The following is a 22332-nucleotide window of genomic DNA, read 5'->3' as shown; positions in this document are numbered from 1 at the left end:
TTACTTAATGTGGAAACTGTGACTGCAGCCAGAATGACAACACAGCCTTGACTCTTGTGTTTGCTGGAACTTGAGGCAGAGGCAGTGCTCAGAGCAGATCTCCACCTCAGGACCTTTTCTGTGCATGGTACCCACATACCACGTGCTGTGATACTTGCCAGAGATGCTAGAGCCAGGCAGTGTGGCTCAGTCTCCTTCCATGAGGAGTCCTGTGCTGAGCTCTGGAGGGGCTTCTAGCTGAGAGAGGCTGATCTGGAGATGGCTGGTTGGGGAACAATGGTGGACTTCCGCTGCTGCAGGAATATCCCTCTCCTCCACGGCTGACTCACCAGCATTGTAATGGGAGGTTACTGGGTGGAACCCCATGTGAACAGCTCCCATGGCTCCTGGTACTGTGGTGTGGAGAAATGGAGTAAAGCCTGGAGCCAAATTCAGTCTGGAAAGTTGGAAAGTGCTCCCAGTGAAGCTTGCTAGTGAGTTCCTAGATGTGACAGAACACTAATTCCTTAGTGTCTATGCAAGCTTGGTTCCAGGATCCCATGGATTCCAAAATCTACGGACTTTTGAGTTCCATCCATAAATGAATGCAGGATTTGCTTATCACCTACATACTCCTCTTATACTTCAAGTCATGTCTAGACTGAGTAGGTGCAATACTGTATTGTTTAGGGAGTAATGGCCCAAAAAAGAAAAAAAACAGTTGTGTTATGTTCAGTCCAGATGACATTTATTTTCTTTCTTTTCTTTTTTCTTTTTCTTTTTTATCGGTTGTGGGGCTTGAACTCTGGGCCTGGGCGCTGTCCCTCAGCTCTTCAGCTCAAGGCAAGTGCTCTACCACTTGAGCCACAGTACCACTTCCTGCTTTGTCTGATTATGTGGTGCTGAGGAATCGAACCCAGGGCCTCATGCATGCAAGGCAAGCATTCTACCACTGAGCCACCTTCCCAGCCCTCCCTCTTTCCCTCCTTCCCTCCCTCCGTCCTTCCCTCCCTCCCTCCCTCCCTTCCTTCCTTCCTTCCTTCCTTCTTTCCTTCCTTCCTTCCTTTTTTCCTCACCCCCCCCTCACTGTGCACTGTGCACTGTCCCTCAGCTCTTCAGCTCTAGGCAAGTGCTCTACCACTTGAGCCATAGCACCACTTCTGGTTTTCTGGTGGTTTATTGGAGATAAGAGTCTTAGGGACTTTCCTGCCCCGCCTGGCTTTGAACCAATATCCTCAGCTTGCAGCCTCCTGAGTGAGTAGCTAGAATTACAGGTTTGAGCGATTAGTGCCCCTGTGACATTTTCTTCTAGACAGTTTTCATCTGTGGTTGGTTGAATCCATAGTCACAGAACTCAGATGACTGTGGTCCTGAAACTTGCATTACTGCTAATGTTGTGTAGCTGGTAAGCTGAAAACCCTTTTTTAAACTGTCACTACAAGAGAATTTCCATCAACAATGCTTGAGGAAAGGCTAAATTGTATTTTGTAATATTTCAGTCATTGTCATAAGATTATTTGCAACCATGAAAATGGAACAAGAAAATTTATTAGAGAAGCTGGAAGGTACAGAGAGTGTGGTGGAGGGGGGTGAAATTGATTGGAATATAGGCTTATGCCTGTAATCCTAGCAAATCAGGAGGCTGAGATCTGAGGGTCACGGTTTGAAGCCAGCTTGAGCAGGAAAGTCTGTGAGATTCTTCTCTCTAATTAATCACAGAAAAAGCCAGAAATGGTGCTGTGGCCTCATGTGGTAGAGCACTAGCCTTGAGCAAAAAAGCTCAGGGACAGTGCCCAGTCCCCAGGTTCAGGCCCCAGGATTGGCAAAAAGAAAAGGAATATGTGGTCATTGGCTTAATTCTTTTCTTTTTTCTTTTTTGTTGATCCTGGGGCTTCAACTCAGGGCCTGGGCACTGTCCTTGAGCTTTTTTGCTGAAGGATAGCACTCTACCACTTTGAACCACGGTATCACTTCTAGTTCTCTGGGTTAATTGGAGATAAGAATCTTATGGACTGAGGCTGGGAAAGTGGCTCAGTGGTAGAGTACTTGTCTTGCATGCATGAGGCCCTGAGTTTCATTCCTCAGCACCACATAAGCAGAAAAAACTGGAAGTGGCACTGTGGCTCAAGTGGTAGAGTGCTAGACTTGAGCTGAAGAGCTGAGGGACAGCACCCAGGCCCCACGACCGACAAAACAAACAAAACAAAACAAACAAAAAGAATCTTATGGACTTTCCTGCCTGGGCTGGCTTCGAAGTGTAATCCTCAGTTCTGCCACTTGAGTAGCTAGAATTATAGACATGAGCCATTAGTGCCTAGTAGCTTAGTTCTCTTCTGAATATTTTTTATTTTTACTTTTATTTTATCTATGGTTGGTTGTGGGTCTTGAACTCTGGGCTTGAGTGCTATCCCTAAGCTCTTCAGCTCAAGGCTAGCGCTGTACCACTTGAGCCACAGTGCCACTTCTGGTTTTCTGGTGGCTAATTGGAGATAAGAGTCTCACAGACTTTCCTGCCTGGGCTGGCTTTGAACTGTGATATCAGCCTCCTGAGTAGCTAGGATTACAGGTGTGAGCCAGTAGTGCCAGACTTCTGAATGTTTTGATTTTAGCATCAAAGCACCTCATTGGTGCTGTGGAGGTGTGGTGACACAGTCCACATGTGTGGAACCACCACAGTCAGAGCCCTTGTACAACTCATGTATGCTAATAGGAAAAGAAAATCCAAACAATAAACTCAAATCTGTGGATATACTGCCTATAGATCTAGTATTTGTTTTATATTTAAAATTGTCAGAAAGCCAAATAACCTTTTTACTTTTGTCTGCATTAATCTGATTGACTGTTTAAAATAAAATCATGTGGAAGTGGCACTGTGGCTCAAGCGGTAGAGTGCTCACCTTGAGCTGAAGAGCTGAAGGATAGTGCCCAAGCCCAGAGTTCAAGCCCTACCGCCTACCAAAAAAAAAATGAAATCATGTGTCTGAAAATATCAAGTGAAACTCCTTTGTGCAATTATATATGCTAATAATTTTTAAATAAATTATTGTTATTACTACAAAAGTGATGTATAGAGGGTTTACCATTTCATAAATCAGGTAATGAGTACATTTCTTTTTTGGACCATGTCACCCCTTTCCTCCTTGCCAATGATGCTAATGATTTCTTAAAGTAAATTTAAAATATATAAAAAGATTATTATTTTTTTTAAAGGGAGACATTACTTTATTATATAAAAAGATTATTAATCTGATATGTTACACAATACATAGGAAATGACTTTGATATTATTACTAAACACAGACACAGAGGGAAAGTTTCATATTTCCCTGCCTATTTTTGTCCTTAAAAAGATTTTTGTTTGTTTGTTTGTTTGTGGGGCTTGAACTCTGGACCTGGGCGCTGTCCCTGAGCTCTTCAGTTCAAGGCAAGCTCTCTACCACTTGAGCCACAGCGCCACTTCTGGCCTTTTCTGTTTATGTGGTACTGAGGAATGGATCGCAGGGCTTCATGCATACTAGGCAAGCACTGTACCACTGATCCACCTTCCCAGCTACCCCCCACCTTTTTTTTTTTTTAATCAAGTGTCATTCATATATTTATAATATTATTGATGGGTCATATAAAATTATCAGTATAGAGCAGTGATTTACTACTTTTCTTAAGTTCTTGTACTGACTATCTAGAGGTTAGATTTCTAGAAGCGGGAGAGCTAAGGCAGAGAGTAAGGTCCTCTGGTTTTACCAGATGGTGACCATGTCCTTCCCATAGTGACAGCCTGTGTTTTGCCCCCACTAGTACAGGAGTGTCTACCTCTAGAAGTGTGTCATATGTTTGCAGTTTGCCACCTAGTAGGTGAAAAATGGTATATCATTTTCATTTTGTTCTTCCTTTTTGCTACTCCTGGGCTTGAACTTAGGACTTGGGCACTGTTCCTGAGCTTCTTTTGCTCAAGGCTAGCACTCTACTACTTGAGCCATAGTGCCACTTTTGGCTTTTTCTGTTTATGTGGTACTAAGGAATCAAACCCAGGGCTTCATGCATTCTAGGCAAGCAAACTACCACTGAGCCACATTCCCAGCCCTTCTTTTTTTTTTTAAACTAGCGAGGTTGTACATCTCTAAGTGTAGCTTCTTGTGTGTTTATTTTTTTGTGAGTTCTTTCTGCTTATCCACCACCCTTCCATTGTACTGACTCCTTCCCCCTCTTTTTTCTAGGACCACCTAAGATATAATCAATTGATTAGCTCTCTCTTGCCTTTGTGGTATCTCATTTTGGTGTGTGGGTCCCCCCCCCCTTTTTATATGGAGTCTAACTTATCAGTTTTTTTTTTAATATTTGCTTCTGGATTTGAGTCATAGTTTAAAAGGCCTTCTTGTTCTCTACTTTAGGGTAATGAAAAGATGCCACTCATATTTTACTTAAGAATTGGAATGGTTTTGTTTTAAACATGAATCTTTGACCCATGCGGAGTTTATCCCGCTGCAGTTATTTAAATTTTGGGTTCTTCTTGCCAAATTGCTTTTTAAGTGAATTTTATATTTCTGCTAATGATGAGTAAGATCTCCATTGTCACCCTTCCCCATGTTGCACTGAGTATTCTGCTCTGTGCTTGGGTTTTCCTCTATGAAGTGGGGACATCCTCTTTATTGTTTTAATTGTAGGATGGAGAGTTACAAAGCTAAGTACTATTTTTCACATCAAGTGCTATTTTTATTCCGCATTAGACATTTTGTGTTAATTATAGGTGCTCAGTGTGAATACATATTTTGATTGTAAGCGGAGTACCTACAAACTGAATTTTTCCCCTTAAAATTCTATTGCTTAGGCCTCAGGATGTGGTAGAGTGCTTACCTAGCATGCATGAAGCCCTGGGTTTGATTACTCAGTACCACATAAACAGAAAAGGCTGGAAGTGGCTCTGTGGCTGAAGTGGTAGAGTGATAACCTTGAGCAAAAGAACTTTGCTCAGGGACAGTGCCCAGGCCCTGAGTTTAAGCCCAGGACTGGCAAAAAAAATTACATTGCTCATTTGGTTCACGCCTGTAATACCAGCTACTCATGAGGCTGAGACCTGAGGATTGTGGTCTATAGCCATCCTAGCTAGGAAAGTCTACAAGGATCATGGTTTGGAGCTAGTCTGGATAGGAAAGTGCAAGATTTTTATCTCCAATAAATTCCCCGAAGCTAGAAGTGGAGCTGTGTGGTAGAGCATTAGCCTTGAGAAAAATAAAAATTTTTAAAAAAACTAAGACAACACCCAGGCCCTCAGTTCAAACCCCAGGATGGCACCCATGCATGCATGCATACGCACGTGCGTACACACGTTCTGTTGCTCACTGATGACACTTCTTTTCCCAGTTTGTAGAGGACTATGAGCCTACGAAAGCTGACAGCTACAGAAAGAAAGTGGTTCTGGATGGAGAAGAGGTCCAGATAGACATCCTAGACACTGCGGGCCAAGAGGACTATGCTGCCATTCGTGACAACTACTTCCGGAGTGGGGAGGGCTTCCTGCTGGTGTTCTCCATCACTGAGCATGAGTCCTTCACAGCCACTGCTGAGTTCAGGTGTGTTTGACATGAGGTGACAGGCTTTTTCCTTGCTTTCCCTTCTTATGCCTTGGGCTTAAAGCATATGGGGCTAAGGAGTATGGTAGAAGGATGAGCTTACTGTTAGGAAAATTATGGCACATTATGACCTACCACATTTGTAATCTTTTTTTTTTTTAGTCGTGGGGCTTCAACTCTGGGCCTGGGCACTGTCCCTCAGCTCCTTACCTCAAGGCTAGTGCTCCTCTACCACTTGAGTCACAGCACCACTTCCGGTTATCTGGTAGTTAATTGGAGATAAGAGTCTCATACACTTTCCTGCCCAGGCTGGCTTTGAACCACAACCCTCAGATCTCAGCCTCTTGAGTAGCTAGGATTACAGGTGTGAGCCACCAGCGCCCGGCCACCTTTATAATCTTTAACCTTCCCTGTTTTCAAATTCTGGCTGTAAAGTATCTCTGCCAAGTATAGGTAGCACAGTCCTGTAATCTTAGTACTCAGGAGGCTGAGGCAGGAGGAGTAGAGTTTGATTGAGGTCAGTGTAGGCTACAGAATATGATCCTGTCTAAAAAAAAAAGTAAACAAGCTATCTTTATAATTTCACCAAAAAGATAATTTAGGTTGGGAATATGGCTTAGTGGTAGAGTGCTTGTCTAGCATGCATGAAGCCCTGGGTTTGATTCCTTAGTCCCACATAAACAGAAAAGGCCAGAAGGAGTGCTATAGCTCAAGTGGTAGAGTGCTAGCCTTGAGCAAAAGAAGCTCAGAAACAGTACTCAGGCCCTGAGTTCAAGCCCCTGGACTGGCAAAAAAAAAAAAAAAAATTAGGCTAGGCACCACTGGCACATACTTGTAATCCTAGTTACTCAGGAAGCTGAGATCTGAGGACTGCAGTTTGAAGCAAACTCAGGCAAAAAAAATCCCCATGAGACTCCTTTCTCCAGTTAACCACTCAAAAATGGAAATGGCACTGTGGCTCAAGTGATAGAGTGTTAGTCTTGAGAACAAAGAGGCACAGGGACAGCACCCAGGCCCTGAGTTCAAGCCCCACAACTGACAAAAATAAAATGTCTATTTAGAGGTTATAAGGCATTGGCAATGAGACAGAATATCTGTTTACTGTGACTGCAATAGAGGGGTATCCACTGGCTTTATAGAGTCTCACAGACCTGCTGGGGTGAGCCCCTTTGTCCTTTACAAGCTTTGTGGCCTAATGGTATGTTACTGGACATAGGAAATCCATTCTTTCGTTAGATCCACTGGTTAGGTAAGAAGGGAAATGCAGTAGTGCATTAGGAGCATGAAGCCTGTGGAGCCTTTCATTGTGCCCTGGCCCTAGCCCTCTCCAGAGTGGGCTTGAGATGTTGCCCAGTGAGAGGGATATTTATTCTTTGATTTATTTACAGCATCACAGCTGAAGATACCTTAAGAAAACAAAAACACCCCCTCTCTTTTTTTTTTTTTTTTTGCCAGTCCTAGGCCTTGAACTCAGGGCCCAAGTTCTTTTGCTCAAGGTTAGCACTCTACCACTTGAGCCCTAGTGCCACTTTTGGCTTTTTCTGTGTATGTAGTACTGAGGAATGAAATCCAGGGCTTCATGCATGCTAGATAAGTATTGTACCACTAAACCACATTCCCAGCCCACCAAAATACATTCTATTATCTGGGTGCTGGTGGCTCACATCTGTAATCCTAGCTACTCAGGAGGTTGAGATCTGGGGATTATGATTTGAAGCCAGCCCAGTGAGACTTTTTATTTCCAATGAACCACCAGAAAACTGGAAGTGGAGCTGTGGCTCCCAAGTGATAGAGTGCTAGCCTTGAGCAAAAAAGCTCACCAGGCCCCGAGTTCAAGTCCCATGGCTGACCCTCGCCCCTAAAAAATGTTATCTTTAAGTAGTTGTACAAAGAAGTTTCCATTTGACAAAGCAGTTTATGACTACAATGCATCTTGTTCAATGTCACCATTTTAACATTTTTTAATGACTTGGAGCTTGAACTCAGCCTGAGCACTGTCCCTGAGTTTCTTTTTGCTCAAGGATAGCACTCTATCACTTTAGCCACAGTGCCACTTCTGTCTTTTTCTGATTTTGTGGTGCTGAGGAATTAAATCCTGGGCTTTGTGCATGCTAGGCAAGCACTCTACCTCTAAGCCACATTTCCAGCCCTCCTCCATGCTTCCAGCATTCTTACTTATCCCTTGCAACTCATTCCTTCCCTCACCCTTCTTAATTTTTTAGGATATACATTGAATTCTTTTTTGTTGTTGTTGTTGGTCGTGGGGCTTGAACTCGGGTCCTGGGCGCTGTCTCTCAGCTCTTCAGCTCAAGACAAGCACTCTACCACTTAAGCCACAGTGCCTACTTCCAGCTTTTTCTGTTTATGTGGTGCTGAGGAATCAAACCCAGGGTCTCATACATTCAAGGCAAACACTCTACCACTGAGCCACCTTCCCAGCTCCACCCTGCTCATTTTGTTACAAAGAAATAGTGAGCCTTTTGTGCATAACTTTCTTTGTACAATGTTCTCTACTATATATGCTTCCCATTTTCCTTATACAATTGTTTTTTTCATCCATTGTCCTTATAAACATACGTTAGTTAGCTTTCCATTGCTAGAATAAATACGTTAGTTAGCTTTCCATTGCTAGAATAAAATACCTGAGATAATCAGCTGAAAGGAAGACAGGGTTTATTTTGGCCCATGATTTCAAAAGTTGCAGATTGTGGTCACTAGTAATCACATGTTTTAGACCTGGGATAAGGCAGCATAAAAGGCCAGAGTCTCTGTATGCCTTCCCCCTCCCCCCCTCCACCAGCAGTGACCTAACTTCCTCCTTTTAGGCCACACCTCCTAAGGTTCCACCCCCTACCTCCCTGTAGTGCCACAGACGGGACTGGCTTTCTATTCATGGATCATTGGGAGATATTTCAATACAAATCATATTATTCCCCTGATAACATTTTGTTTTAAGAACTAAAACTAGAGAAAAAAAAAGCAAAATGGAAACCAGTAATTTTTTTTCCCATTCTTTAGCAAGTTCTTGTCAGAAAGTAAGGTGATCAACCAAACGTGAAATAAAGAAGCTAAATAACCCCCAGGATTTGAAAGAAGGCATCACTGAAGTTAGGTCATCCAGCAGAGTAGAAGGTAGCTGGGTAGAGCCTCAGTTGCTCTGTTTTATGGTTTCATATCTCCAGAGAAAGAGTTTGAATGGTGTGTGTGTTGTGGTGATACACTAGGAGACTGGGAATCAGGAGAAGTCTCATTCATTTTATATTCTCAGGCATGCCTGGGGGTTCAGTATTTGGACATGGCCCATGGGCACACAACTATGTTTGCACCTACACAGTTATCTTTTGATGCCCTTCCTTAGGGTAAAGCAGGGATGCACATACTGCCTCCTGTTTCTTATTCTCTGTTCTGGTTTCAGGGGCATTAAGCATTTTGTCAGCTACTTTTTTGTATGTGTTCTGGTACTAGGATTTGAAGGGACTGGGTGCACTATACTTTAGCTTTTTCCACTCAGGGCTGGTGCTCTACCTCTTTAGGCACAATTCACATCTTTTGGCTGGTTAATTGGAAATAGTAGTCCCACGGACTTTAGTAGTTTCATGCCCCAGCTGGCTTTGCACTGAGATCCTCAGATCTTAGCCTCTTGTAAGCGAGGTTTACAGTTGTGAGCCACCTGTGTCAGGCTCCATCTACTTCTTTTTTTTTTTTTTTTTTTGCCAGTCTTAGGGCTTGAACTTAGAGCCTAGGCACTGTCACTGAGCTTCTTTTGCTCAAGGCTAGCACTCTACCCCCTTAAGTTACAGTGCCACTTCCTGCTTTTTCTGTTTATGTGGTACTGAGGGATCGAATCAGGGCTTCATGCATGCTAGACAGGCACTCTACCACTAAGCCACATTCCCAGCCCTCCATCTACTTCTTTTAGTTTACTTTTATCCCAGAATTCAAAGGGTGTCTTTCCTTCTCCCACGTGGGAATTTGGATGTGTAGAAAGCAACCAGGTGATTCTCACATCAGCCAGCCAGGGACCAGACTTAGTGCGCTCACCTTTCTTGGCTGATAGCCATCTTGAGAGAGGCCTCAATAGTGCTGGCTTGGTCTCAGGAAAGCCTTTTATTTTTGATGGTGGCTGGAACTGGGTTCCCCTTGAGCCTCAGCGGCTGCATTCTTTTTTTTTTTTGTCAGTCGTGGGGCTTGAACTCTGGGCCTAGGCGCTGTCCCTGTGCTCTTCAGCTCAAGGCAAGCGCTCTACCACTACAGGGCCACTTCCAGTTTTCTAGTGGATTATTGAGATAAGAGTCTCACAGACTTTCCTGCCCAGGCTGGCTTTGAACCGGGATCCTCAGATCTCAGCCTCCTGAGGAGCCAGGATTACAGATGTGAGCCACCGGCACCTGGCTTCAGTGGCTGCATTCTTGATGTAACCCTGTAGGGAGCAGATCCTCCGGGTCAAGGCTGAAGAAGATAAGATCCCACTGCTGGTAGTGGGAAACAAGTCTGACTTGGAGGAGCGGAGGCAGGTGCCCATTGAGGAGGCCAGGGGCAAGGCGGAAGAGTGGGGCGTGCAGTACGTGGAGACTTCGGCTAAAACAAGGGCCAACGTGGACAAGGTAGGCTGCTCCCTGCTCTGCAGGTGTTTCACAGACATCAGCTGTGGGCACAGCACATCCTAGCCTTCTCAGTTGTTTGGTTTTGAGGACTTACTTGTGAGAACTAGGTAAGGACTTCTGTGGGTTGGTGATTTGTGATGACTGCTAGAAGAATGTTAGAAGACTTTCCTCTTCCACTCTCCCTCTTCCTTTCTTTCTTTCTCCCTTCCCTCCCTTCCTTTTTTCCTTCTTTCCTCTTCCTTTCTTCTCCTCCTTCCCCTCTTCCTCTTTTTCTCTCCCTCCCCCCTCTCTCCCTTTCTTCCCCCCCACTCTCTTTCATTGGTCATGGGGCCTGAACTCTGGGCCTGGGCGCTGTCCCTCAGCTCTTCAGCTCAAGGCTAGCGCTCTACCACTTGAGCCATAGCTCCACTTCTAGCTATTTTTTTGTGTGTATTTGGAGATAAGAGTCTCATAGACTTTTTTTCCTCAGACTAGCTTTAATCTGCAATCCTCAGATTTCAGTCTCTTGAGTGGATAGGATTTTACGCATGAACCATAGGTGTCCAGTTCTGAAGCTAATTTAAGAGTGACCTCACCTAGGACCAAGGCTGACAATTCAAAAATCTACCTACTAGGGATTGCAGGCTCTCTGTTGCCTGTCCAGTCTGGCCTTAAACTTGTGATCCTTTTGCTTCAGTCTCTGGAATGCTGGTCTTACAGACCTGTACTATCATGCCCAGCCCTACTTTTTCTTTTCTTTAGAAGATCCCTTTGACCCAGTCATAATTTCATAGTTCTTCCTCTTCTTGTTTTGGTCCGTCCTGGAGTTTTAACTCAGGGCCTGGACACTGTCCCTGAGCTTCTTTTGCTCAAGGCTAGCACTCTACCACTTAAGTTACAGTGCTACTTCCTGCTTTTTCTGTTTATGTGGTACTGAGGAATCAGATCAGGGCTTCATGCATGCTAGACAGGCACTCTACCACTAAGCCACATTCCCAGCCCTGCCCTGCTTTTTCTTTTAAAGTTCAAGATGGTAAGCACTCTTGTAGCTCCCTTCTGCCCTCACCTGCATCAGCTGTTACTTCCTGACTTGGGAGGCAGAGGCCTGCTTCTGTGCTGTGTTGTTACCAGCAGCATCTGAATCCCCCAGAGCTCTTCTTCCTTCTCTCCCCTGTGCTTCCCAGATGACATCAGTGGTGGGATGTGCTGACCTTCGGCTGCTGTGTGAACTTTGTGGCCAGCAGCTGTTTTTTCTTTATATTTGTTATTTTTTACTTAGGCTGCTGCCTGTGGGAGTCAGAATCTCCTTTGCCTTTGTCTAGCTGGAGGAAACAGGAAATCCAGACATGAGCTTTGTGTTTTAAATCTCAGGAAGATTCTCTTAGCATGAACCTGCTGTGGTGTGCTTTTTGAGGGGCAGGAATCAACTCTGGGGTCAGGTCTCTTTTCCCAGAGTAGGGGTATGTGCAGGGACTGACCCCTAGTCGTCACCGCCCCTCCACGGCACCAGCCTGACCTGCCAAACAGGAACCTTGAGAAACTTAAGGCTGGCAGCATTGTGTTCACTTGTGAACAGTTTAACCAAGGAAGACTTTCGATAAGATCAGCGGATGAACAACTTAGTCATCATTTTAAGTTGGACTTGGTCCGAGCGCCTCCTCCTGCCTTTTGCTGTCAGGAAAAAAAAAAAAAAAAAGCTGTAACACTGGGCTGTTTACTGGGGCTTGTGTGGCCCTGTGCTTCCCTGAGCAGCTGGCAACAAGGGTTCAGAGGTCAGCTGAGCCAGTGTGGGGCTCCCTGCCTGAGCCTGGGAATGTGTGTGGAGTTTGGCCCTGGAAAAATGATCTCTCTTTTCACCAAGAAGAAAGTTAAAAGAAAAGTTAGGCACTGGTGGTTTGTGCAGCTGTCCAGAGATAAAAATCCTTGTCCCTTGCCATATTTTCAATGTCTGGGAAATCTCCGATGCATGTGGAAGAGGTTTCTTCTGTCTGCCTGGGCTTAAGCAGTCCTCTGGCAGGGTGGCTGGTAGCAGAGGGCAAAACCCAGACTACTGTGATGAACGATAATGCCCATCTATGTGACCCCCCCATCCCCCACCCTCCCACCCCCTGGTACTTACAGGGCAAGCTCATCAGTTGCAGATAAAATTTCTCTCAGCACTGCAAGGACCCAAGAATTGGGTCATGGTGTATGAGAAGAGCCACTGTGACAAGACATCTTATTCCCTTGGTTCTCCAATCCACAGTGCTGGCACCTCTTGCCTGCTTCCCTTCTACCTTCCCAGGTCCACCATCACGGCAGCATGCACGGGTTGGAAGAGCTGTCAGAATAATGACATTGTAGTAGATGTAGAGATCTTACAAGGATTCAGTGGGAGGTAGTAAATCATAAATCACCTAGCAACGATGACTTAGCCCCTCTCTCCTTTTCCTGATGGTTAGATGTGCTACTAGTGTTTGGCCTACTGTCACTCATTATTTGTAAGTTTCACAAACAGTAGTAGGATCTGTTCTGCAGAAGCTTCTCTTATCCTTATGCTTATTATTATAAAAGATCTTTCCATTTTGAGAGTAGAGAATGGTAGTAGAATGGTAGTAACAGTGTCCTTAGTTGTCTCTGTCCTTGGCTGGACTGTTGTGAGGTACAACCGAAATGTTCACAATATAGGGTGAGAATACAGTTTTAAGTTGGATTATTCCTGTTTTCTCTAGATTCTTTACTTTTGATGTACATGGTTTATTAAAAAAATAAGCCTGGGGCTTTATACCCTAAAAATAGAACTCTGTATCCTGCTATACTGAGTTGATTCATTTCACCATTAAATGACCTTTTCCTTCTATTCTTTTTGCCCTTCTCCCCCCTTCTAGGTATTCTTTGACCTAATGAGAGAAATCAGAACAAAGAAGGTGTCAGAAAACAAAGACAAGAATGGCAAGAAGAACAGCAAGAACAAGAAAAGTTTTAAAGAAAGGTGTTGCTTGCTGTGAGGGCAGGGCCAGGGTGGCAAATGGAGTCCATGGTTGCTAAGGATGCAGGACTGGGCTGGCAAGTAGAAGACACTAGCTGGATTTTGCCTGTGTTTTCTGCTTTCCCAGACCTCACTCACTTGTACTTCTTTAAATGGGGACAAATATTTGTGAATTGGTGACTGGCAGAAGAAATAAGCCAGCTTATTTTGGAGCTTTGGAGTCCCCATTCTCTCTTCCCCTCTTTGTTCCTCACCACAGTTTAACTGGGTATACAGTGCTCAAGGAGAAAAGGTATTGTTTGAGTATCTTTTTCCCTAGGATTTTTTCTTTTTGCTTGGCTGGTGCTCTGCTACTTGAGCCAGGCCTGTAACCTGGCTTTTGCTGGTTATTTTAGAGGTGGAGTCTCGAGGACTTTTTTACTTGTCCTAGCTTCAAAATGTGATCTTCCAGATCTCAGACTATTGAGTAGCTAGGCATGTGCCCCATGCCTAGTTTTTATAATGTTAAACCTTCCTCTTTTGCTTTGCAATAAAAATGTCTTTTTTATTAGATTTTGGAAGTGGGTCTGAGGTAAGATCCTCCTCTTACTTTATCAGTTTAGCAGTAGCACTCAGAAAAGTCCATTAAACCCTAATGATGCTGAAGAATCCTGGGACTTTTGATAAGCTTCTTGCAGTGCCCTGTGAATATCAAGCATAGCTGGACCAGTGAACTTGGATTGATGGGCTATATGGACCAACACTATGCTTATAAATCTTCTTTACATATGAAAAATGAAAATCATTTCCTTCATATCTAAATATTGGCCATTTACAATGTGATTTGGCTCTTTTTCTCCTCAGCATCTTGATTGTTGGGTAGAATGCACAAAGATCAAGGACCATGCTGTTTTTCTTTTTTCTTTTTTCCTTCTTTTTTTTTTGGGGGGGGGGCGGGTACAGTCATGGGGCTTGAACTCAGAGCCTGGGTGCTGTCCCTGAGCTCTTTTGCTCAAGGCTAGCCTCTGTCCTTTGAGCCACAGCTCCATTTCCAGTTTTTTTAGGTGGTTAATTGGAGATAAGAGTCGCACAGCCTTTCCTGCTTGGACTGGCTTCAAACCATGATCCTCAGATCTTAGCTTCCTGAGTAGCTAGGACTACATGTGTGATCTACCAGTGTCAGCCCATGCCATTTTTCTAATCAGTGTCTGTCAGGGCCTATGGTTAAGTCCTCCCCTGCTGGCCAGGCCCCTCTTCCAGCCATCAAGCCATCTTCCTGAGCAGCCTCACTGTGCAGAGGTCGAGCCAGCCTCCTTTGTTCCTTCTCTCAGTGTCACACAAATTCTTCTGGCAAGTGTGATGAGTTGCAACTGTACCCTAAAATCATGAAACTAGAGCCTGTGCCAGACCTTCTGCTACCTCTTACAGGAATGCTCGGCAATTGTAATGTGCGATGAGATGTGGGGGATTATAAGCCATTGTCCCCTTGCCGCTGAGTGGTGGCTGCTCCTAATGTCTGAGAGTCATGGAGTTGTTAGAAATAGACTCAGGAGAGCATTAATTCTCTCAGTTCAGCAGTTAGAAACTCTTGGGGAAAGGGAGGGGGGGCTGTGATATAAAAGCCTCCACTTTAGCACGTTTTCCCCCATTTTTTTGGAAGTGAACATTTCATGTGTAGGTGCCAAAAATGAATGGGGTGGGCTAAGCTGGAGCCTTTTGGATTTATGGTTGTTACAGAGATTGTGGGAATTACCGCCTGACTCCTGGCTACCAATCTTGTATCACTTCCCAAAGAATCATGGGCTTTTTTTAAAAAAAATAAAATTTAAAAACAACAACAACCACCAAATGCACTCTTAAGATTTCAGCCTTTTTATTCTCGTAAGAAGCAGAGGAAGCAAGTTCATCGTTTTCTCAGATGTTCTCCAGGACCAGACAACACTTCATTTCGGGGAGTCCTTTGAATTAGGAAATAGATTAAACAGCATTTTAACTTCTTCTTTCCCTTGGGAGAGATCACTGTTTTCTCTTTCTCCCCTCTCCTTTCAACATTACTGAGGCTTGAACTCAGGGACTTTCACTGTCCCTTGGCTCTTTTGCTCAAGACTGGCACTCTTCCAAGTAAGCCACACCTCCTCCTCCACTTCTGGATTTGTGGTGGTTGGTTGGAGATTTCTCAGATTTTCCTGCCTGGGCTGGCTTCAAACCATGATCTTCAGATCTCAGCCTCCTGAATAGCTAGGATTACAGTTGTGAGCCACTGGTTTTGTGTATTGCATCTTTCTGGTCTTGCCTCTTACCTCTTAAACATTTCTCATCTCCAGGCTCTTCCTCTCTATATTTTCTCAAATAATGCCCAATGGAACTCTTGCCTTCATAGTTCAGCAGCTACACAAACATAAAAGCTCAGGTTGTCTGGTCTCACACTCCTCTGAAAACACTGCTCAATGGACATAGAGCAGCAATCATATGTTTAAACACACATCTTTACTCTTTCCAAAGATTCCAAAAATTAAAATGTCAGTATTTCCATTTCAGAGAGAAGATTGAGGAAATGGTACTTAGGCAGATTTCAGAATTCATCAAAGGGCACAAAACATTGCTGTTAAGACTTGAAATTGTTCTCTTCAAAATCAGTATTCCAAGCCAGGCTTGTGTCTCGTTGTAAGCCTAGCTAGCTACTCAGAAGGCTGAGATCTGGAGGATTCTGGTTCAAAACTAGCCAGAACAGAAAAGTGGACAAGACTCCCATCTCCAAAAATAATCAAATGCTGAACTGGAGACACAACTCTAGAAGAAGACTAGAAGAGCAAGCAAGCTCAGGTGTGAGGCCTTGAGTTCAGTCTGTGGTACTGGGCAGGAGGAGGTGGGGGGAGGTGTAGAAGTGCACACCTGTATTCCAAGCACTTAAGAGAGGCTGATGGAAGAGAACAATTTGAGCCCAGGAGTTTGCGATTAGCCTGGGTGACATAATGGGACTTTTTCTATTAAATATATGTATATATACATGCATATATATATATATATATATATATATATATGTATACATATACTATACACATATATGTGTATATATATCTATGTATAAACTTGTGTATGTGTTCTCTCTGCAAGCTGTCCTTAGAGTACAAATAACCCTGATACCTTTGCCTGTGGCTCTGGTCCAACTTTAGGAATGAAATCCTGCTCTTAGTTGTGGGCAGTGTGGTCAGACAATAGGTTTCCTGCATAGGCATTGCTCTTGGACACCTGGTGCTGCTAACACAAAAGGGAGTCCCCTCACAGGGTGGCCTTCAGGCTTTGACCACCATCTGGCCTCCCCATTTATCCTCAGGTCAGTGGAACCACTACAACTTCCCGTGCATGGCTGGCCACATTGATGTGTTCCTCAAGTTTACTCAAATCATCTCTCCATCTTGAACCAGCTTTCTCCTCCTCTCTTCTACTTGCCATTTTTACCCTTGAAAACAAGTTCTACTTTCTCCAGGAAGCCTACATTTAATTTCTAGACGGACCATATTTATTCACCATTCTAACACATGTATGTACTGCTTAGTAGGCATTGGTAGAAGTTCTTCTCTGTCGATGAACTGAAGCAGCTGTGCTCTTCCATCCCAGCCCTGAGATCTGCAAGCAGATTAAAAACAAGGCTCTGGCTGGTGGCTCACACCTTCTATCCTAGCTACTCAGGAGGCTGAGATTTGAGGGTCTTGGTTCAAAGCCAGCAGGAGCAGATAAGTCCCCATGAGACTATTTCTCTAACCATTCAAAAATGGAAGTGTGCTGTGGCTCAAACTGGTAGAGCACTAGCCTTGAGCAAAAGAGTTCAGGGACAGTGCCCTGGACCTGAGTTCAAGCCCCACAACAGACAAAATGAGGCACTGCTAAGTGCTTATAGCTTATGCCTATATCCTAACTACTGAGGAAGCTGAAATCAGGATTGAGGTTTGAAGTTCCTACAAAGCCCACTACATTATTGCTAGCTACCTAACCACCTGCTAACCCAGAGCTTGCTGAGCTGTTGGTCCTCCTTTGTAGGGTGCACAAGCATCCTGGACAGCCTCACTTACCCCCACTCTCCTCTCCCCCACCCCCTACCCCACACTTTCCTTATGCAGCCACCTAGTGGATATGGCCTCTGGACACAAATAAGTGTCAGTTACCACTTGAGAGCCCACTGAAAGAGGCAGGAAAATGACCTCTGGTGGCTTTCCCAGGCAGTCCTGATCCACGAGGGCCTATGGATTGGCAAGAAGAACACTTCCTCTTCTCTGCTGTCTAGGGAGAGCATTTACAGCCAGGTAAAAATTTTAGCAATCCCATCAGAATCCCATCAGCTGCAGAACTGGGCAGTATCACTATTGCTCCTGTCTAGCACATATGCACGATTAATGGTATAAAGTCTGTGATGTTTCAGTATAAGAAATGCTTTCAACCAGGCGCTGGTGGCTCACTCCTGTAATCCTAGCTACTCAGGAGGCTGAGATCTGAGGATCGCGGTTCAAAGCCAGCCCGGGCAAGAGAGACTGTGAGACTCCTATCTCCAATAAAACACCAGAAAACCAGAAGTGGCGCTGTAGCTCAAGTGGTAGAGCACTGCACTTGCCTTGAGCTGAAGAGCTGAGGGACAGTGCCCAGGCCCAGAGTTCAAGCCCCACGACTGACAAAAAAAAAAAAAAGAAAAATGCTTTCAGCTAATGAGTTACATCTGTAATACTAGCTACTCAGGAGGTCAATATCTGAGAATCGCAGTTCAAAGCCAGCATGGGCAGGAAGTCAGTGAGACTTATCTTCAATTAACCACCACCACCCCACCCCCCAAAAAAAACAAAACCCACCAAAAACAACAGAAGTAGAGCTATAATTTAAGTAGTAGACCACTACTTTGAGCACAAAAGCTCAGGGACACCATCTACGCCCTGAGTTCAAGCCTTCGGAGTGGCATAAAAAACAAGCTGGGCTCTGGCAGCCTAACATCTGTAATCCTATCTACTCAGGAGGGTAAGATCTGAGGATTCAAGTTCAAAATGAGCCTAGGGGACTGGGAATGTGGCTTAGTGGTAGAGTGCTTGCCTAGCATGCATGAAGCCCTGGGTTTGATTCCTCAGCACCACATAAACAGAAAAAGCCAGAAGGGGTGCTGAGTGCTTAGCAAAAGAAGCTCAGGGACAGTGCATATGCCCTGAGTTCAAGAACACACACACACACACACACACACACACTGGCTAGCTTCGAGCAAAAAGAGCTCAGGAACAGAGCACACACACACACACACACACACACACACACACACACACACACACACACACACACACACACACACACACACACACACACACACACACACACACACACACACACACACACACACACACACACACACACACACACACACACACAGGCTAGCTTCGAGCAAAAAGAGCTCAGGAACAGAGCCCAGGCCCAGAGTTCAAGCACCAGCAAAAAAGAAAAACAAAAAAGATGGGTGATTAGGTCCTTAAGAGGGCTGGTGCCTTTCTCTTGTGACTGAGTTCATCCTCTTGCAGAGTTGAATTGGATGCCCTTAGATCAGCTTGTTGTAAAACAAATCTATCCCTTGAATTTTTTCTTTCTTAAAATACGTTTGTTATTGTAAAAATACTGTACAGGGAGGTTACAGTTACATAAGCAAGGTAATGAGTACATTTCCTATCATTGTTACCCTCTCTTTTGTTTGCCAGTTGTAGGGCCTGGTCATTGTCCCTGAGCTCTTCAGCTGAAGACAAGTACTCTACCACTTGAGCCAGAGCACCTCTTCCAGTTTTCTGGTGGTTAATTGGAGATAAGAGTCTCATGGAGGCTGGGAACGTGGCTTAGTGGTAGAGTCCTCACCCAGCATGCATGAAGCCTCAGATTCAATTCCTTAGTTCCACATAAACAGTTCCACATAAACATGGCTCCATAAATGGAGCCATGGCTCAAGTGATAGAGTGCTAGCCTTGAGCAAAAGAAACTCAGGGACAGTTCATAGGCCCTGAGTTCAAGCCCCAGAACTGGCAAACACACACACACACACACACACAACAAAAACAGGGAGACTGAGATGTATCTCCAATTAATCAGAAAAAGCCAGAAGTGGCATTGTGGCTCAAATGGTAGAGTGCTAGCCTTGAGCAAAAGAAACTCGGGACACCACCCAGGCCTTGAATTCAAGCATCAGGACTGGAAGAAAAAAAAGTCTCTCGGACTTTCCTGTCTGTGCTGGCTTTGAACTGTCATCCTCAGATCTCATTCTCCTGAGTAGCTAGGACTACAGGTGTAAGCCACCAGTGCCCAGCTGCATTTTCTCTTCCACACATATCTGCCTACCCTTCTCTTTCTTCCACGAAACCCCTGGTGCCATGCTTTTGGACTTCTAGCCTCCAGAGCCATGAGCCCAAGTAAACTTTTATTTACAAACAACCTAGCCTTCAATATTTTATTATGGCAACAAAAACCAGGCCATAAGAGGTGGTGATGGTGAAGGATGGCTCCACAATGACTTAGGCTCCTGCTGCCAGTGACAGAAGGCTGATGGCACTGCATCTGGCACAGAGACCATGGCGATGAGGGGAAAGATGTCAGTTAGTTGGGGAAGAGCCAGCCTCATATAACACAGGATTGCTGTCCACAGTGCTGCATAGCTTTTGTAGGTCCTCTTGAGGCCAGGTGCCTGGGGTCCCCTTCCGGCCAGCAGGTATGTCTGGGACTCACTGCTTTTCCTATATGTGCTTCTGTGTAGCTGCTGTCACCTGATTCTGTGTCTCTGCAGCTTTAGCTCATCCCTGATGTTAGATATCTGGTTGGTGGTATATTAGTCCGCTTTCTATTTCTCAGTGTCTATGGGTCAGGGTTCTGGGAGTTTCTTTTTTTGTTTGTTTGTTTTGGGGGTCCGGTCATGGGGCCTGAACTCTGGGCCTGGGGGCTGTCCCTCAGCTCTTCAGCTCAAGGCTAGTGCTCTACTACTTGAGCCTCAGCGCCACTTCCGGCTTTTTTTTCTTTTTGCTTATGTGGTGCTGAGGAATCGAACCCAGGGCCTCATGCATGCAAGGCAAGCGCTCTACCACTGAGCCACCTTCCCAGTCTCTCTGGGAGTTTCTTTATGGGCTCCTTTGCTTGAGTTCTCACAGGGCCTACTGTCAGGGTGTTAGGTGGGCTGTTGTGACCTTGGAGTTTTTTGTTTTTGGCCACTGAGTAGAGGCTGCCTCGTGTCTTCTATAGTTCTCTGCCACTTAGCCTTCTCCATAGGTAGCTCTCCACATGGAAGCAGCTTTGACTGCCCATCAGATGGCTGGCAGTATTCTATTGGTCAGAAGCAGGTCAAGGTCTCACATACATTTGAAAGAAGAGAGTTACACAATGGCAGGTGTGTGAGCACCAGGAGGTAGAGTTCTTGGGAGCCACCTTAGGTTCCATCATCACAGGAGCTGGTCCATACTGTGTAGAGCAGACCCCAAGCTTGTGGCTTCTTTAGGGAGCACCCCATCCTAGGCCCAAGATGTTATGGCCGAATGTGTGCAATGTCATCCAGTTGACAACACGATCCAGTTGGCAGTCATCATACTGCCTTTGGGTACCTGTTTCAATGGTTCCCAGTGGAGTGCTGTGTTGTGCTTCCACTGGGGTTCAGGGTAGGGCAGCCACACTTGGAGGGTCAGAGGATAGCAATTTGCTAGAACTCTGTGTCAGCTTTCTATTGCTGTGACAAATAGATAATCAGCTTAAAAAGAGGCTTATGGGGCAGGGTGCTGGTGGCTCATGCCTATAATCCTAGCTACTCAGCAGGCTGAGATCTGACGATTGTGGTTCAAAGCCAGCCCAGGCAGGAAAGTCCATGAGACTCCTATCTCCAATTAACCTCCAGAAAACTGGAAGTGGCTCTATGTTTCAAGTGGTAGGGTACTTGCCTTGAGCTGAAGAGCTGAGGAATGGTGCCCAGGCCCAGAGTTCAAGCCCCATGACCACCACCACCAATAACCAAAAAAAAGAGGCTCATGGTTCCAAAGTGTCCAGTGCTTGGTCCCTTGGCCTGTGACAGCACAGTGCATCACAGCAAGAGCAAGTTGCCAAGTAAGCTGCTTACCTCATGTTGATTACAAGGCAGAGAGAGAGAGAGAGAGGAAAGAGTCCGTGAGTCTGTGTGTCTGTATGTCTGTGTCTGACTACAGGGGCCAAAATATTCCTTCCTAGCAAATACCCATATGACCTAACTTCCATTTGGCTCACTCACTGAAGTTTCCACCACCTTCTGAGAGTAGCTAGGGGCCAAGCCTCTAACACATAGGTCTTTGGGGGACATTCAAAATCCTGATCCAGGCAAACTCATACAGCAGTGAACATCACAGCAATGGAATGTGCTTAGTGACTGAAACACATGCACTGCGTGCTTAGCCGGCTTACCTCATGTCCTCCCCCCACCCACAAAATGGCTAATGACATTTTTTTTTTGGTTTTTACTTTACTGGCTTTTACATTTATATTAAATTCACTTTCCAGTAGCTGCTTTTTCTTCCCATCTCCTTTTAAAATACTCAGCATTCTCAGCTTTCCAAAGCCATGCGTAGTTTTGACATTCACTAACAATACTATGATAAAAATAGTTTGCACTGTGTGTGTGGGAACATCAGACCTCTGAAAGGGAAGATCTTGTAGATCACGTGAATGTTTTGTGCTTCCATGTACTCATCTATAAAGGAAGAAGGCAATAAGTCATCCCTTGGGTTTCCAGGGCTCTGCCCTGCTGGGTTGCCACCCGTGGACTTATGAAGAAGTACAAAAGAGAAGGCATACAGAGCAGGGCACTTGAGCTCAGGGCCTTGCATCCTTGCTTGACTAGCATTTCGCCATTTATCCCACAGCCCCACTGCTGGCTTTTTGCTGGCTGGCTGGAGAGAGGAGTCTCATGACTTTGCTGCCTGGGCTGTGAACTGTGAACCTCAGATCTCAGCCTCCCAAGTAGCTTGGATTACAGACTTGAACCACCAATACTCAGCTAAGTTTAGTTATTTGAAGTCACACTCCTTTTGGTGGACCTTATTCTTACTTGTTTGCATCATTCCATTTGTGAATGGCTTTTCGGAAACCCATTTTGTCAAGCGACATTCAGCCAGGACTTACTAGCCCCGAGGTGGAGGTAGATCATTGCAGGTTTGAATCTGCACATTTCCTGTCCATCTCAGGTGAGACTTTCAGAAACGTTTCCTCCTCTTTATTACATCTTTTTTACCTTGTTGCTAGA

At 45.0% G+C, this 22332-nt stretch overlaps 1 protein-coding gene across 1 annotated transcript in view; it reads left to right on the top strand.

Moving 5' to 3' along the window:
- Positions 1-14016, top strand: part of Ralb (RAS like proto-oncogene B) — a 42734-nt gene extending 28718 nt beyond the window's left edge. The window contains exons 3-5 of the mRNA XM_042685243.1: positions 5338-5546; positions 9973-10150; positions 12997-14016. Of these exons, the coding sequence (XP_042541177.1) occupies positions 5338-5546; positions 9973-10150; positions 12997-13116 (507 nt within the window). The 3' untranslated portion in view covers positions 13117-14016. The remainder of the gene's footprint in view (positions 1-5337; positions 5547-9972; positions 10151-12996) is intronic.
- Positions 14017-22332: the final 8316 nt, after the last annotated feature.

Source organism: Dipodomys spectabilis, unplaced genomic scaffold (genome assembly GCF_019054845.1).
Source record: "Dipodomys spectabilis isolate Male_0828 unplaced genomic scaffold, ASM1905484v1 ptg000094l, whole genome shotgun sequence".
Lineage (NCBI taxonomy): Eukaryota > Metazoa > Chordata > Mammalia > Rodentia > Heteromyidae > Dipodomys > Dipodomys spectabilis.
The sequence above is the reverse complement of the archived record's forward strand: the minus strand, read 5'-3'. Positions and strand labels throughout refer to the sequence as shown.